Below are 16,570 nucleotides of genomic sequence, written 5' to 3'. Positions count from 1 at the left end.
TACAGCTGTGTGTAGATTCAGCCGCGTTCTTTCAGACATGATCACGAAAACTGATTTCTTTTTTTTAGAAATTATTTTATTTCAGTTAGTCTTTAAGCTACTGTAATCGTTTCGTATCGTTTTAGTTTTTCATCTCAGTTTTATTTATTTTATTTCAGTTTACAAAATGTTTTTCATTAATAGTTTTAGTCTTCGTTTTCGTTTTAGTTTACGATTATTACTTTGGTTCACCTCTCCGATCCCTGGCTCCGGTAGGCTCCTCCTGACAGCGATTTGAGATCCACAGCGACCAGGGCGCCTATGCTGGGGAATACACTCGCCTAAGTCCTTACACAGAGAGTCATCCTCCTTTCAGTCAATCCCGGTCCATGATCACTCAGCGGGAGTGACCACTACTACTATTACCCGGGTGTCAGCCCAACACCCAGGCTCCCTGTTCAGCTGCAACGCTCTCCTGCACCGTCTCTTTCTCTCTCTCAACCTCCGTCCTTTCTTTCTTTTTCCTCCCCATCTAGCCGACTTGCTTCTATTTATCAAGATAAGCAGCCCCAGGAACAGTCACGAATGCGGATGGTTTCTCACCTGTGCACTTAGGTGAGAAACGACCACATCACGAATCGCCCTGAGAACCGCTTCAGCCACACAACCACCACGCCCCATCACCAAGCCGCAAGCGCGGTGATTATTTATTTTAAAACTGGCCTTTGACAGGAGCTGTGAACCGCTATACCTCACACGTGAAAATTCACAGAGAGTTATAGTGCAGGCTGTTCACTGAATGCTAGCGACTGGTGCACTGGACGCTTGTGGGCAGTCGTGGCTTTGTTCTCGAGAAATTAACAAGGGTATCACGTGAGTTGTATTCCAAACAAAGGTCATATACCAAGCAAAATGTTTCGTGTCCAAACAGGATGTATACCAAGTTGGACTTATTCCAAAGCGGATGTATACCGAGGTACCACTGTATTGGCTTACTGTTAAGTTAATTGCGTGGAAATTGTTACCATTTTGCTGAAGTTCCTCTGTCACAAAAGGTGAAAATAATTTTGAAAGAAGAAAAAACTGTCAATTTCCAATTCTTGCCTATCAAATTTTCACATTTGAGTTTTTGCATTACAATTATATATGTGGATGAAATAGTATATGGAATATTTTGTGTTAAATAGCAGTCTTCACTATTTTTAATTATCTTAATGATTGCTCTTGATCCATTAAACATCCATGATTTCAACAAAAAATTTTGTTTTTTAGGATGTTTGGCATGGTTTTAGAAGATTGTCATTCAGAAGTACAGAAAGTATCTGGCCTAGTGGAGAAGAAAATTTGTGCAGTTGGGATAACAAAGATACTCACAGAATGCCCTGCAATGATGGACACAGATTATACAAAATTATGGTAATTATTAATAAATTTGGTTTCAAATGCTTTCCAATATCTGAAGATGATTTATACCTTATTATTTGCTTATTGGCTAGATCAGTGTATACAGTCTAAACTGTTCTGAGCCATATCCATTGTCTGTTTTCCTATTGCTTTTACTGTTAATTTTAATAGTGACCGAAAAAGTTCAGATACTTGGAATACTGAAAAAGGTAATTTCCGAATAGATATATTGTTTTAGTGTTAAACAAGTAACATTCCAACATGCGTTGGATTGTATTTTAAAAAAATGATCACACAACCTGTGTACTTGCTGGGTTAGTATGGCTTGAATAAGGCAGCAAAATTGTACATTCAGTAATACTGAGTGATTAGCTACAAAAGTTGTCCGCTGTTAAATCAAGTGAACATTTTGACTTGTCATAGTGTCAAATTTCCATTTTGATGAAATATATCACCAGCGCTAGGAACATTTGTTTTTAGTAGTTTTTTCTTTTATTGTAGTATCCATGATACAAAACTAAACTGACAAACATTAGTAGGTTATTATTAAATTTTATGTTCTGCTCTTCTGTGTGCTGGAATTTTCATTACATGAAATCGGTCTTAAGCACTTATGAATGCGATGAATCAAAACATGTGTTTTGTTCCAGTGCATTGGCTTTTATATATATATTCCAGACTCTACAGCGATAAATGAATTTCCACGAAGTAGGATTCTTTATTTATAAATCTAATATTTTCACAGTTAGAGCATAGAAAACCTGTTTACAACCTTCTAAATACGTTTTTTTAACATTATTCGAGCCCTCTAGACATGAAATAACACCCTTTAGTCAAAAATTTAAACTGTGCTCCATGAAAAGACAGATATGGCAGTTGTTTCTCATAATTAAAAGAATGAAAACATATCTTCCTCTTCAAAGGAGTGGGCATCAGGAGCAGAGAATGCTAGAGAGAGAGAGAGAGAAGTAAACAATCAAAAATCAATAGGGCTGTTGGGTTTTAAGTGGAAGCACCGCGATAAAGCGGCCGCAAGGAAGGGATCAATGTGAAGGTAGTCTTTCAGCATTTTTTAGGGGAGCGTCCCTATCTTCTAAGCAAACAGCCCCTCTGCTCACACCCCCTCCGTCAGGAGCAGAGAATGTCGAGAGAGAGAGAGAAGCAGAGAAAAGCAAACAATCAAAAATACATACTTGCTGTTACAGCTTTTAAGTGTGCAAAGCACCCTGAGGGAAGCATATCATATATCATTGAGGAGTTTTATTTAATACGTAATACTTGCTCTGATTGGGTAGCTTTCAGCCATCCACCAATAGCGTCCCTTGTATGAAATCAACTGGGCAAGCAAACTGAGGAAGCATATACCATAAATTGAAAGACCCATTGTCCGCGAAATCCATGAACCAGCAAAACATCCGTGATATATATTTAGATATGCTTACATTTAAAATCCGCGATGGAGTGAAGCCGGGAAAGTCGAATCATGATATAGCGAGGGATCACTATATATATATATATATATATATATATATATATATATATATATATATATATATATATATATATATATATATATATATATAGTGCATCCGGGAAGTATTCACAGCGCATCACTTTTTCCACATTTTATGTTACAGCCTTATTCCAAAATGGATTCAATTCACTTTTTTCCTCAGAATTCTACACACAACACCCCATAATGACAACGTGAAAAAAGTTTACTTGAGGTTTTTGCAAATTTATTAAAATTAAAAACTGAGAAATCACATGTACATAAGTATTCACAGCCTTTGCTCAATACTTTGCCGATGTACCTTTGGCAGCAATTACAGCCTCAAGTTCTTTTGACTATGATGCCACAAGCTTGGCATACCTATCCTTGGCCAGTTTTGCCCATTCCCCTTTGCAGCACCTCTCAAGCTCCATCAGGTTGGATGGGAAGCGTCAGTCCACTGCCATTTTAAGATCTCTCTAGAGATGTTTAATCGGATTCAAGTCTGAGCTCTAGCTGGGCCTCTCAAGGACATTCACAGAGTTGTCCTGAAGCCACTCCTTTGATATCTTGGCTGTGTGCTTAGGGTCGTTGTCCTGCTGAAAGATGAACCGTCGCCCCAGTCTGAGGTCAAGAGCTCTGGAGCAGGTTTTCATCCAGGATGTCTCTGTACATTGCTGCAGTCATCTTTCCCTTTATCCTGACTAGTCTCCCAGTCCCTGCCGCTGAAAAACATCCCCACAGCCTGATGCTGCCACCACCATGCTTCACTGTAGGGATGGTATTGGCCTGGTGATGAGTGGTGCCTGGTTTCCTCCAAATGTGACGCCTGGCATTCACACCAGAGTTCAATCTTTGTCTCATCGGAACAGAGAATTTTGTTTCTCATGGTCTGAGAGTCCTTCAGGTGCCTTTTGGCAAATTCCAGGCAGGCTGCCATGTGCCTTTTACTAAGGAGTGGCTTCCGTCTGGCCACTCTACCATACAGGCCTGATTGATGGATTGCTGCAGAGATGGTTGTCCTTCTGGAAGGTTCTCCTATCTCCACAGAGGACCTCTGGAGCTCTGACATAGTGACCATCGGGTTCTTGGTCACCTCCCTGACTAAGGCCTTTCACCCCCGATCGCTCAGTTTAGATGGCCGACCAGCTCTAGGAAGAGTCCTGGTGGTTTCGAACTTCTTCCACTTACGAATAATGGAGGCCACTGTGATCATTGAGACCTTCAAAGCAGCAGAAAATTTTCTGTAACCTTCCCCAGATTTGTGCCTCAAGACAATCCTGTCTCAGAGGTCTACAGACAATTCCTTTGACTTCATGCTTGGTTTGTACTCTGACATGAACTGTCAACTGTGGGACCTTATATAGACAGGTGTGTGCCTTTCCAAATCATGTCCAGTCAACTGAATTTCCCACAGGTGGACTCCAATTAAGCTGCAGAAACATCTCAAGGATGATCAGGGGAAACAGGATGCACTTGAGCTCAATTTGGAGCTTCATGACAAAGGCTGTGAATACTTATGTACATGTGATTTCTCAGTTGTTTTATTTTTAATAAATTTACAAAAATCTCAAGTAAATTTTTTTCACTTTGTCATTATGGGATGTTGTGTGTAGAATTCTGATGAAAAAAATGATGTCGCTGTGAATACTTTCCGGATGTTGTGTGTGTGTATATATATGTGTGTATATATATATATATATATATATGTGTGTGTGTGTGTGTGTATATATATATATATATATATATACACAAAGAAACACATTAGATACACCAGATCTCAATATGAAGTTGGCTATCTATACAAATAACGACAGGACTATTTTAGGAACAAAAGGATGCCAAGTCTTTTAATGGAAATAAGTTTTCTGCCTACAGAGGGCTCAATTGTTTAGACACCCTAAAATCAGAGTGAAATGAAGATGTGGCAGGCTAGTCCATTTTTTCAAAAACTGAATTTCTGCTACTCAAAATGCTTTTCAGTATCTTGTGTGGCCCCCACGAGCTTGTATGCATGCTTGACAACGTCGGGGCATGCTCCTAATGAGACGACGGATGGTGTCTTGTGGCATTTCCTCCCAGATCTTTATGAGGGCATCCCTGAGCTGTTGTACAGTCTGAGGAGCAACCTGGTGGCGCCTAATGGACCCAAACATAATGTCCCACAGGTGTTCTATTGGGTTTAAGTCAGGGGATCGTGAAGGCCATTCAATTGTTTCAATTCCTTCATCCTCCAGGTACTGCCTGCATACTCTTGCCACATGAGGCCGGGCATTGTCGTGCATTAGGAGGAAACCAGGACCTACTGCACCAGCGTAGGGTCTAACAGTGGGTCCAAGGATTTCATCCTGATACATAATGGCAGTCAAGGTGTCTTTGTCTAGCTTGTAGAAGTCTGCGTCCCTCCATGGATATGCCTCCCCAGAGCATCACTGACCCACCACCAAACCTGTCATGTTGAACGACGTTGCAGGCAGCATATCGTTCTCCTTGTCTTCTCCAGACTCTTTCACGTCTATCACAGCTGCTCAGGGTGAACCTGCTCTCGTCTGTGAAAAACACAGGGTGCCATTGGTGGACCTGACAATTCTGGTATTCTATGGTAAATGCCGATCGAGCTCTACTGCTCTGGGTTGTGAGCACAGGGCCCACTAGAGGACGTTGGGCCCTCAGACCACCCTCAAGAAGTCTGTTTCTGATTGTTTGGTTAGAGACATTCACACCAGTGGCCTGCTGGAGATCATTTTGTAGAGCTCTGGAAATGCTCATCCTGTTTGTCCTTGTCCAAAGGAGCAGATACCAGTCCTGCTGATGGGTTAAGGACCTTCTATGGTCCTGTCCAGCTCTCCTAGACTAACTGCCTGTCTCCTGGAATCTCCTCCATGCCCTTGAGACAGTGCTGGGAGACACTGCGAACCTTCTGGCAATGACACACATTGATGTGCCATCCTGTAGAAGTTGGATTTCCTGTGCAACCTCTGTAGGGTCCAGGTTTCGCCTCATGCTACCAGTAGTTACACTGACCATAGCGAAATGTAAAACTAGTGAAAAAAAAAGTCAGAAAAGATGAGGAGGGAAAAATGTCAGTGGCTTCCACCTGTTAATAAACCATTCCTGTTTTGGGGGTCATCTCATTGTTGCCCCTCTAGTGCACCTATTGTTAATTTCATTAACACCACAGCAGCTGAAACTGATTAACAACCCCCTCTGCTACTTAACTGACCAGATTAATATCCCATAAGTTTCATTGACTTTATGCTATACTCTGATTAAAAGTGTTCCTTTAATTTTTTTGTGTATATATATATATATATATATATATATATATATATATATATATATACACACACACACACACACATGCATATTGTATGTTTGTGTATATGTAAAATATACTGTATGTGTTATTGTCTCTGTATATATTATAAATAATATACAGTTCCATGCTAATGTTTGGATACCATTATTGCCATATTTTGTTGACATTTGAAGTAAAAAAATAAATAAATGTAGGTTTGACAGCAGTCATCTAAAAACAGTGGATTTTCTTATAGAAAACACCAAGGTACAATTACGATTATATTCATGATTTGGAAAAAATGTTTTCAAGATGTGGTATTTGAAACATTTTGGGTGCCCTTTTCTGGTCTTAGTGGTTATAGAACTTGCGGGATTGTTACTCTGGTCTAGAATCGTCAGCTGATGACAATTCCAAAGTGTAATTTTGTTTTTCAAACACTGTACAACACTCAACAATCATTGGAAAAGCCACCAGAAGGAAACCCTACCTATGATCACATCATAAAAGGGTCTGAATACTTAGGACCATGTGATATTTCAGTTTTTCTTTTTTAATAAATCTGCAACAATTTCAAAAATTCTTTTTTTTGTCTGTCAATATGGGGTGCTGTGTGTGCATTAATGAGGAAAAAAATTAATTTAAATAATTTTAGCAAATGGCTGCAATATAACAAAGAGTGAAAAATTGAAGGGGGTCTGAATACTTTCCGTACCCCTTTTAAGTTCCATAATCGGTCAAACCCCAAGTATAACCTCCTTTGACTTGTTCTCTACACATTGTGTTTTCTTAGGGAACCTTAAGTGGAGCAGAATTTTTTGTAACCTTGGCCAGATCTGTGCCTTGCCACAATTCTGTCTCTGAGCTCTTCAGGCAGTTCCTTTGACCTCCTGATTCTCATTTGCTCTGACAAGCATTGCAAGCTGGGTCTTATATAGACAGGTGTGTGGCTTTCCTAATCAAGTCCAATCAGTATAATCAAACATAGCTGGACTCAAATGAAGGTGATCTCAAGGATGATCAGAAGAAATGGAAAGCACCTGAGGTAAATATGAGTGTAAGCAAAGGGTCTGAATACTTAGGACCATGTGATATTTCAGTTTTCTCTTTTTAATAAATCTGCAACAATTTCAAAATTCTTTTTTTTTGTCTGTCAATATGGGGTGCTGTGTGTGCATTAATGAGGAAAAAATTAATTTAAATAATTTTAGCAAATGGCTGCAATATAACAAAGAGTGAAAAATTGAAGGGGGTCTGAATACTTTCCGTACCCCTTTTAAGTTCCATAATCGGTCAAACCCCAAGTATAACCTCCTTTGACTTGTTCTCTACACATTGTGTTTTATGAACTAACATTCTGTTAGCTGCCTTAATCGGTTCTCAACACTGTCTGAAACTTGATAGTGACGAGTCCACTATGACTACTTAACACTAGAATTACCAGAGCCTCTGAAAAATCTCATAGATCTGACCCACCATAAATCCGTTCAAACCTCTCCACCAGCGTCCTTTGTCTTCAAAATGTGCCGATAAAGACAAGCTGCAAGCAGCCGGCTATTCCATCCCCCCACCGACTTAGAACGTGCACAAATTTCTCCCAGCTCATGCCTTGATTGATTATCTGAGAGTGAAGTGGAGTTTTAGAGTGGAAATAATAGATCGTTATTTGGAACACACGCATTTCATGTGTGTTCCGTTTGTACAGTAATCTGTGTAAACACATTTGTAAAACAGAAATGTTTTTCATATTTTAGTAGTAAATGTCAAAATGTAGGCATAAACTATATAATGCACTGAATAAGCTCCTGATCTGACTCTAAGTAACAGCGGCAGCACATTTCCACACCCGATCTTGCTGTTCATTTTCAAATAATATTGCATTAGTGCGATGATGTTTTCACATATATTGTCTCTTTCTTTCAGTGTAATAGAAACCACAGCATAGAGAAGTGCGTACATTGTAACAGGTACACACACACATTGTAAATGCAGAAAGGACGATCCTTGCGTGTGTGTGAACTGTTAACATTTGAATCGGATGATTGCATATAGCGCTGAACTTGAAACTTACTGCTCTGTACTATTCTGTCCTCTGTATGTCCTGGAGTACAAAAGAAACAGCATACAGCAACATATGGGGACTGGCAAGATCGGGAGGGGGAACCACGCTGTCACTGATTACAAAACCACAAGATGAAAGAAAGAGACAATATATGTGAAAACATCATCGCACTAATGCAATATTATTTAAAAACGAACACCATCAGATCGGGTTTGAAAATACGCCCGATCTGACTCTGTTCGTTTTCCAATAATATTGCATGTACTGTGCGTTGATCTTGCTTCACTGAATAAGCTCACGCCTTCTGTAACAGCGCCAGCGTGTATTCAAATGCTGTTCGTTTTCAAGTAATATTGCTTCAATGCGAAAACAGAAGCCCTCCCGCAAGAAATGTCCACTCACATATAAGAACAACGCAGCTGCACCTGGTGTGGAAGGCTTCTGTTTTCTCCAATCTGAGTTCACCTCTATTATAGCGCGTCTTTTTATTTGAAATCGGTGTCAGATCGGGAGAGTGGGGGGGTTCAGGAAGCTTGAATAGCTGCACCAGGCGTAAAGGAGAAAGATGGCAGGCGTCATCCTGCCAATCGCCTGTCCTTCAAAGAAACAGCACAGCTTACAGAGCTCACCATCGCTACACCGTCCAGATCTAAACACTAGCGTGGTGCATGTGCCCAAAAAAGTCTAACTGCATTCTCGTACCATTGCTCGCGTACTAAAGTGTCAGCAGGTATTTTTCGTGGTATTGCTCATGTAATTTGTGAGCATGCCCTTGACAATCAAACAGAGGAAGCTCTGCATTATACTTGTGCCTTTATGCTGTAGGAAGATAAGTAAATAAAGTAAAACTAAAAAAAAAAAAGACGCTAACTTTGACAAGTACTATACATTTACAGTGACTGTTACAGACGCAAATCAAATGTATGCTTTTATTGTATAATATTAACAATAAGAACAGCTCACTACTCAAAATGTTTATGTTGGGAGATGTCTCTTCTGTTTCTTTTTTCCGGTTTTTTTGTGGTGGCGGCCTGCCACCACCACCTACTCAAAGCATCATGATGCACCAACATTGATGGACTGAAAGCCAGAAGTCTACGTGACCATCATCATCAGGTCCTTCCATGAAAACCCTAAATACAAAGAGGACTGTTTGACTTATGTTAGGTAGATTGCCCAGAGGGATTGGGGTCTCTTGGTCTGGAACCCCTACAGATTTTATTTTTTTTTTCTCCGGCCTTTGGAGTTTTTTTTTTTTCTGTCCACCTGGCCATGGACCTTACTCTTATTCTATGTTAATTAATGTTGACTTGTGTTTATTTTTCATTGTGTCTTCTATTTTTCTATTCATTTTGTAAAGCACTTTGAGCTACATTTTTTTGTATGAATATGTGCTATATAAATAAATGTTGATTGATTAAGACTCGAACCCAGAACCTTCTTAATTGGAGTCAGCAGCTCTCACCAGTATACTACCCGAGAAGTCAGGGCAACACGCAACACTAACCTGACTTCTTTTTCTTCTATTATAGTCTTGGAAAAAAGTGGATTTGTTCTGTTATACTTGTATCTTTTGTGAAAGTGTTTCTTTGATATTTGGAATTCAGGCTTCACACATACACTTCATGTCTACATTTTGTCTATGTTTCTGTTTTAATGATTTGTTTACTGTGCATAGATCGTTGTTGACCCGGAACACATATGAAATGCAAGTGTTCCAAATAAATTGTATTGTACTCAGTAGCTTCATTAAGCATTTGAGGATCAATATCAGGTCCTGGTGATTTCTTTTCATTTCAGTCTATTGAATTTGAGCAGTACTTCTCCCTCTACAATTTCCAGATTACATAGCACCTCCTTAGTAGTCCCTGTTATCTCTAGGAGGTTATGCACTTCCTCGAAAGTAAAGACCTCAGAAAAATGCAAGTTTAGAGCATCTGTTGTTTCATAGTCTGTGTATTTTAGTTCTTTAATATTCCTGATACACTTCACCACATGTTCTTTTTCTCCTAAAATTCTGAAAGAATTTCTTTGGGTCATCTTTGGCCTTATCTGCAGTATTCCTCTCTAATTGCTTTTTAGCTTCTCTAATACCCTCAAATCCCTTACTTTTCACATTGGAATTATTAGACTTGTACACCATACACAACTATTTGTTCATTTGCTCCTTATCTACTTCTCCTTACTTAACCTCTGCAGATTTTTTTTTTATTTCCTACTATTTCTAGTTTTTTTGGGATTTATTCAGTCCTATATCATATGTAAAATGTTTTTAAACTTATTCTGCAGCTCTTCCGCATTATACTTTGCAGCATCTGTTTGAAACTTGCCCTATCAAACTTAAGAGTTTGTATTTGCATCTGTTCCCTAATGCAAAACTGAGAATTTTATTATTGTCATTTGACCCTAGTGGTTCAGTCACCTCTATACCCTCAATTTTGTCCTGGTTATAACAAAATAGTAAATTTAGACAGGTAGAACTTTGAGGACTACCTTTGTCAGCTCTGCTCCTGAACCAGGCACCTCTTTAAATTTGTATTGTAGAACCAACAGTCTGCCCTCATCGATGTACTTTGCTCCAGCATGGGCAATGACATATAATTGGATGACTTTGAATTTCTTTTCATATTCTGCTCACCCTCTAGGGTCGATATTTGGCATGTGACAGTCTTATTGAGCTGAATACTCTTTCTTTATGAAGGACCAGTATTTGTTTTACAAAGATTATAATGATTCATGGTAATATAGCTTTGTGTTCTTTCTACCATCATAATGGATTTGTGTTACTTTGGCATTGGTTATAAAAAGAGATTGCCAGCTTTGTAGCTAATTTATACTGAAAGACTAACCACAATACGCTTGGAAAATTGTCAAGATTTCTACAGGTATTTATGAGATAGGTAACATGATTGGAAGTTCATTTAATTTACAATTACCAGGATGTGTGCAGAGATTGATTTTAGGTTATGTTTTTAACCTTCTGCCTGATTAACTTAGTGATAGTGACACAGCAATTTAACGATTAATTCATGGGACATGCCTGTATGTGAAAGACTTCTGTTTCTCCATGTCACGCTTCTTTTTTTCCTTTTTTTAAATTCATTAGCTGGAAGCTCTATAGTCAGATTGGGGCACATAATGTTAAAATCTTTTACATTTTGGATAAAATAGTTGTTTGGTGGTGGTGTGTTCTGGCTTTGCACTTTGTTTAGATTTTATTGTTGTTGTCCTTTTAATAATATAAATACCTATTTCTTTCCACTTTGAGAGTCCACTTTTGAGTTCAATTTCTCCCCTTCCTTTTGCATGTGATGAGGATCCCGTTACTGCAAGCACTGATTGGCTTGTTTGAGTTGCCTGAAGATGACAGCATTCCAGATGATGAACACTTCATTGATATTGAAGATACTCCTGGATACCAGACTGCCTTCTCTCAGCTTGCATTTGCTGGTAAAAAGGAACATGATCCTATTGGAGAATCAGTGAGCAACCCGAAGATCCACTTAGCTCAATCACTGCACAAGCTATCTAGCGCATGTCCTGGAAGGGTATGTTTCTTTTTAAATAGAAAAGGTGGAGAGAATTTTTTACTCATTATTTCTGGGTCTTTGGAATAAAAGGATACTTCTCTGCACTACAACCACATTTTTCAAGTTCAAAGCATAATAACTAGGTTTCATGTCATAGAACTGACTGCACAAGAAGAGTGGTATGCTTCAAAATGAATCAAGCGTTATCTATATGCTTCTGTCAGGAATTTAATGTATTGGAAAAAGAGTTTAAAGGATTTAACCCTGCTTGAATAATGAAGTAAATCCTTGATTTAGGATTCTGATTAAGAAGAATTTAAAACTGACATGGTTTCTGAACTCCTCATGTACTGTCCCAGATATACATGTTTGAAACACTCAAGATCCAGTAGTATCCACTAGAATGTGATTATGCTTTGAACATTAATTGTTGCCGATGTTGGCAGGTGCAGTTTTTGGCATTCCAGTTTGGTCTACAAGGACTGCTTCTGTCTCCTTTCTAAACTTTAGTCTTGAGAGCTAACACCTGCGGCTCAAATAGTTGTGACCAACTCCTCCACTGCATGCTTAAAAGGAATAAGTTCCAATAGATTTCTTGTACCCCTCCAGTTTAACAAATGTTTGAATTAAGTGACCTATATTTTCAAGTTAGTCTGTAGATAAGCATCTTCGGGTGCCAACAATTTCCAACAATTTTATTAAAAAAGTGCTTGATAAAATAATTTGTAATAGCTGGGCATCGCTGGTAAATCATGAATCCTCTTCAGGGCAGTCAGTCACTATATCTGTTTTATTGTCAATGACATACAGTTTGTTTGACCAAGAGAGAAACATATGATTTAGAAATTCTGAAGACTGAGTTTCTGAGGAAGTCAGTCCACATATTGTCCCTCATTTTCAAGGTTTTAAGCTCAAATTGTGTTGCATAACAAACCCATGAGAGAGACACACATAGTGGGTTTTTTTTGTGTTTTTTTCAATATACACTCACCTATAGGATTATTAGGATCACCATACTAACACGGTGTTTTACCCCCTTTTGCCTTCAGAACTGCCTTAATTCTACATTGCATTGATTCAACAAGGTGCTGAAAGCATTCTTTAGAAATGTTGGCCCATATTGATAGGATAGCATCTTGCAGTTGATGGAGATTTGTGGGATGCACATCCAGGGCACAAGCTCCGTTCCACCACATCCCAAAGATGCTCTATGGGGTTGAGATCTAGTGACTGGGGGGGCCATTTTAGTACAGTGAACTCATTGTCATGTTCAAGAAACCAATTTGAAATGATTCGAGCTTTGTGACATGGTGCATTATCCTGCTGGAAGTAGCCATCAGAGGATGGGTACATGGTGGTCATGAAGGGATGGACATGGTCAGAAACAATGCTCAGGTAGCCCGTGGCATTTAAATGATGTCCAATTGGCACTAAGGGGCCTAAAGTGTGCCAAGAAAACATCACCCACACCATTACACCACCAGCCTGCACAGTGGTAACAAGGCAGGATGGATCCATGTTCTCATTCTGTTTACGCCAAATTCTGACTCTACCATTTGAATGTCTCAACCGAAATCGAGACTCATCAAACCAGGCAACATTTTTCCAGTCTTCAACTGTCCAATTTTGGTGAGCTTGTGCAAATTGTAGCCTCTTTTTCCTATTTGTAGTGGAGATGAGTGGTACCCGGTGAGGTCTTCAGCTGTTGTAGCCCATCCGCCTCAAGGTTGTGCGTGTTGTGGCTTCACAAATGCTTTGCTGCATACCTCGGTTGTAACGAGTGGTTATTTCAGTCAAAGTTGCTCTTCTATCAGCTTGAGTCAGTCGGCCCATTCTCCTCTGACCTCTAGCATCAACAAGGCATTTTCGCCCACAGGACTGCCGCATACTGGATGTTTTTCCCTTTTCACACCATTCTTTGTAAACCCTAGAAATGGCTGTGCGTGAAAATCCCAGTAACTGAGCAGATAGTGAAATTCTTAGACCGGCCCGTCTGGCACCAACAACCATGCCACGCTCAAAATTGCTTAAATCACCTTTCTTTCCCATTCTGACATTAAGTTTGGAGTTCAGGAGATTGTCTTGACCAGGACCACACCCCTAAATGTATTGAAGCAACTGCCATGTGATTGGTTGATTAGATAATTGCATTAATGAGAAATTGAACAGGTGTTCCTAATAATCCTTTAGGTGAGTGTATATTCACAGTTTAGGTTTTGTTGTAGTTCATGAAATTATCTGTTGTCACAGAGCACCTATACTTCTCTATGATTTCTTAATTAGTTGCTTTTGTGTTAGGTGCTTTTCTGTGATAGATTTGAATAAGGGTTACCAAATTAGCCAAAAAATAAGGTTTGAATATACAACTTAAGTTAACGATTCTGGGCATCACGCACACTTTGTGCTATTTTTTACATCATTATTCTAATGGCTTCAGTGGTAGCTACAGCAAGAGCAAACCCCAACAGCCAAAAAACAGACCCTAGCAGTACATGGGGAAACTGTCATTTAAATATGAGTCATCAAAATCCTAAGCAACAAAATAAGTGATTTTTACTATTGTTGGGACAGTAGTGGCTAATGCAGATAAAGAAAGAACACTGTTTTGGAGCAGTCTGGTCTGTCTATTAGTTCATTTTCTCTGCTGGTCAAAATTTTTTAGCCATTGGCCATAAAGATAAAATGGTGGGTGTAAGTATTGGAAACTTAGAGTTTCTCCATGGAGCTAGTAGGTTTACTATGTCTAGTGAAATATGTTATTCTGCAACCAAAGAATATCAAGTATAAATGATGCTTCTTTTAAAGGAGTCTAATGTGGTAATGTATCATATTGTAGTTTTTATTATCTATAACAAGGATGTTCAGGATTTTATAATGGCTGTCCTTGGATTTTACAAAAAAAAAATAATAATAATCCCTTGTCAAAGAAACATAGTTTAGCATATTTTTCATTTCCTGGTTGTGGTTGGGGAAGAAATCCTACATTACTTGCTATGTTGACTAGCTGTAACACTTCTAGTGACACACAAGGCAGTAGACTCTTGGGTGATTTATTTCTCATCTGCATGCAAGCAGGTCCTCCAACATACAGGAAAAATTTGGGGGTTACATTCTGGTCCCAATTCAGGTGGTTCAACATGTGATGGGTGTGTCGATCGCTATCAGCCAAGCTTCCAACCTGCGTCTTTAATTCTTATTAATGACAGAAGATACCATAAAGCAAATTTTGTTTTTCTCTACATGCTCATTGTTCATTGTTTATAGTATAACAGAGTGTTGGAGAGTGTAAGTTCTGTATTAAGTGGGAAGTTTCATAAGTTTAAGACCACCTACCTATGTAGGTGGCTGTGATCTTTTTCTATTTTTTTGCCAAGTCATTGAGGATTTTTTTTTTTTTCCTTTTCAGGTCTCATCTATGTTGAATACCAATTTAAGTCCAGACACGTTGCAATATCTGCATGGTTACCTTCAGGCAGCCAGTGTCCAGCTCATCTGAAACAAGCATAAGATCCCAGGCTTGTTCCATTTTCTAGACTGTTTTCAGAGCACAGTGCACATAGCAGTTTCAAAGCCTCATCAGACACCCTGTTTTTGTTACCACAGTGAGATGATGCTGACGCTATCATGGCAAACATTACAAACCTTTGGACGCTTAATTAAAAGAGGACATGAGGTCTGCTTAATGGGATGTTTTAAGACTTTTAAGTACATTTATATTGATATAACTAGACTCCGAAAACCTGACTGGCATCTGAACAGTATTCATGTTAAATAAAATACGATGAGGTAGACTCCATTTTCTTACAGAAATACTGGTGTAAAATTCACCATTTTTGTTTCTCGATCTAATGGGAATAATTGTAACATTGGAGAAATGTTGCAGGAAAACATTTTCAGGCCTTGCATTACACACTGTATATTTGTATCTGTTCGATATGTCACTGGAGTTTCAGTGATTCACATTAGTATTTGCTCTGCTCTAGAGTATAAACCCTGTTTCCAAAAAAGAAACTATAAACAGACAGGCAAAAGTTCCTACACCATCTGTAAAGTGGTATTTAGAGTGGTAAATTATGTCCTATTAAAAAAAATTTTCTATTATAACACCTCTAATTTTTTTTTCAGAAAGGAGTGTGTTTTATTTGTACTTGTCCTTCTCAGTTCATTGAATTGGAATGAAATGTGAATTAAATAAAAAGCACTTGTGTAAACTTGGTTTGTGCTTTTATGTTAAAGGAAAAAGTGGGTGGTAATGATGGGTGCAGTTGTGTAAAACAAAGTAAACAAAACATACAACTGCCCTGAGTACTTGTTAGGCATCAGATAGCTTTGGGCATAGATAAACTACTGTACAGTGCTAAGAAACCTTTGTCTAACAGGTATTTTAAGTTTTGAATTTTTCTGAAAGTGATCTTCACTCCAGGCTATTGATACATTTGAATAGCTTACTTACTCCCCATCAAAGCAGGAACAGTCAGGGTATTTTTTCAAGCGGAGCTACCAGGGATACAGCAAATGGTGAGAGACATGTTACGCAAGGAGGCTATGAATTTGCAAATGCCTTGGTGGCGCTGTGAATCTGCGGTTGCCTCTGTGACGGACAAGCAAGCCTCAACAGACTTGTCCAATCGCATTTAAGCATCCAGCACCATTGGGGAGGGTCTCAAAATTAGCTCAAAAGTCGAACGTCTACACCCCCACTCCCACCTTAGCTTTGTTCACTCCAGTATGGACAAAGTGACTGGCTAAGCTGGGCTCAGCAAGACACAAGAGAACATCAGCATTAATGTCTACACCATCGGGAC

General features: G+C 39.0%; 1 protein-coding gene across 1 annotated transcript; it reads left to right on the top strand.

Annotated features, from left to right (window-relative positions):
* The first annotated feature begins 1,287 nt into the window (after positions 1–1,287).
* On the top strand, positions 1,288–15,976 carry LOC120520248 (exportin-2-like). Its single transcript, XM_039742764.1, has 3 exons — positions 1,288–1,395; positions 11,552–11,783; positions 15,172–15,976. The coding sequence occupies exons 1-3, from the start codon at positions 1,367–1,369 to the stop codon at positions 15,259–15,261; spliced, it is 351 nt and encodes a 116-aa protein (XP_039598698.1). The 5' UTR covers positions 1,288–1,366; the 3' UTR covers positions 15,262–15,976.
* Positions 15,977–16,570: the final 594 nt, after the last annotated feature.

The sequence above is a fragment of the Polypterus senegalus genome, unplaced genomic scaffold (assembly GCF_016835505.1).
Source record: "Polypterus senegalus isolate Bchr_013 unplaced genomic scaffold, ASM1683550v1 scaffold_2330, whole genome shotgun sequence".
Lineage (NCBI taxonomy): Eukaryota > Metazoa > Chordata > Cladistia > Polypteriformes > Polypteridae > Polypterus > Polypterus senegalus.
Note: the sequence above shows the minus strand (reverse complement) of the source record. Positions and strands in the feature narration are given on the sequence as shown.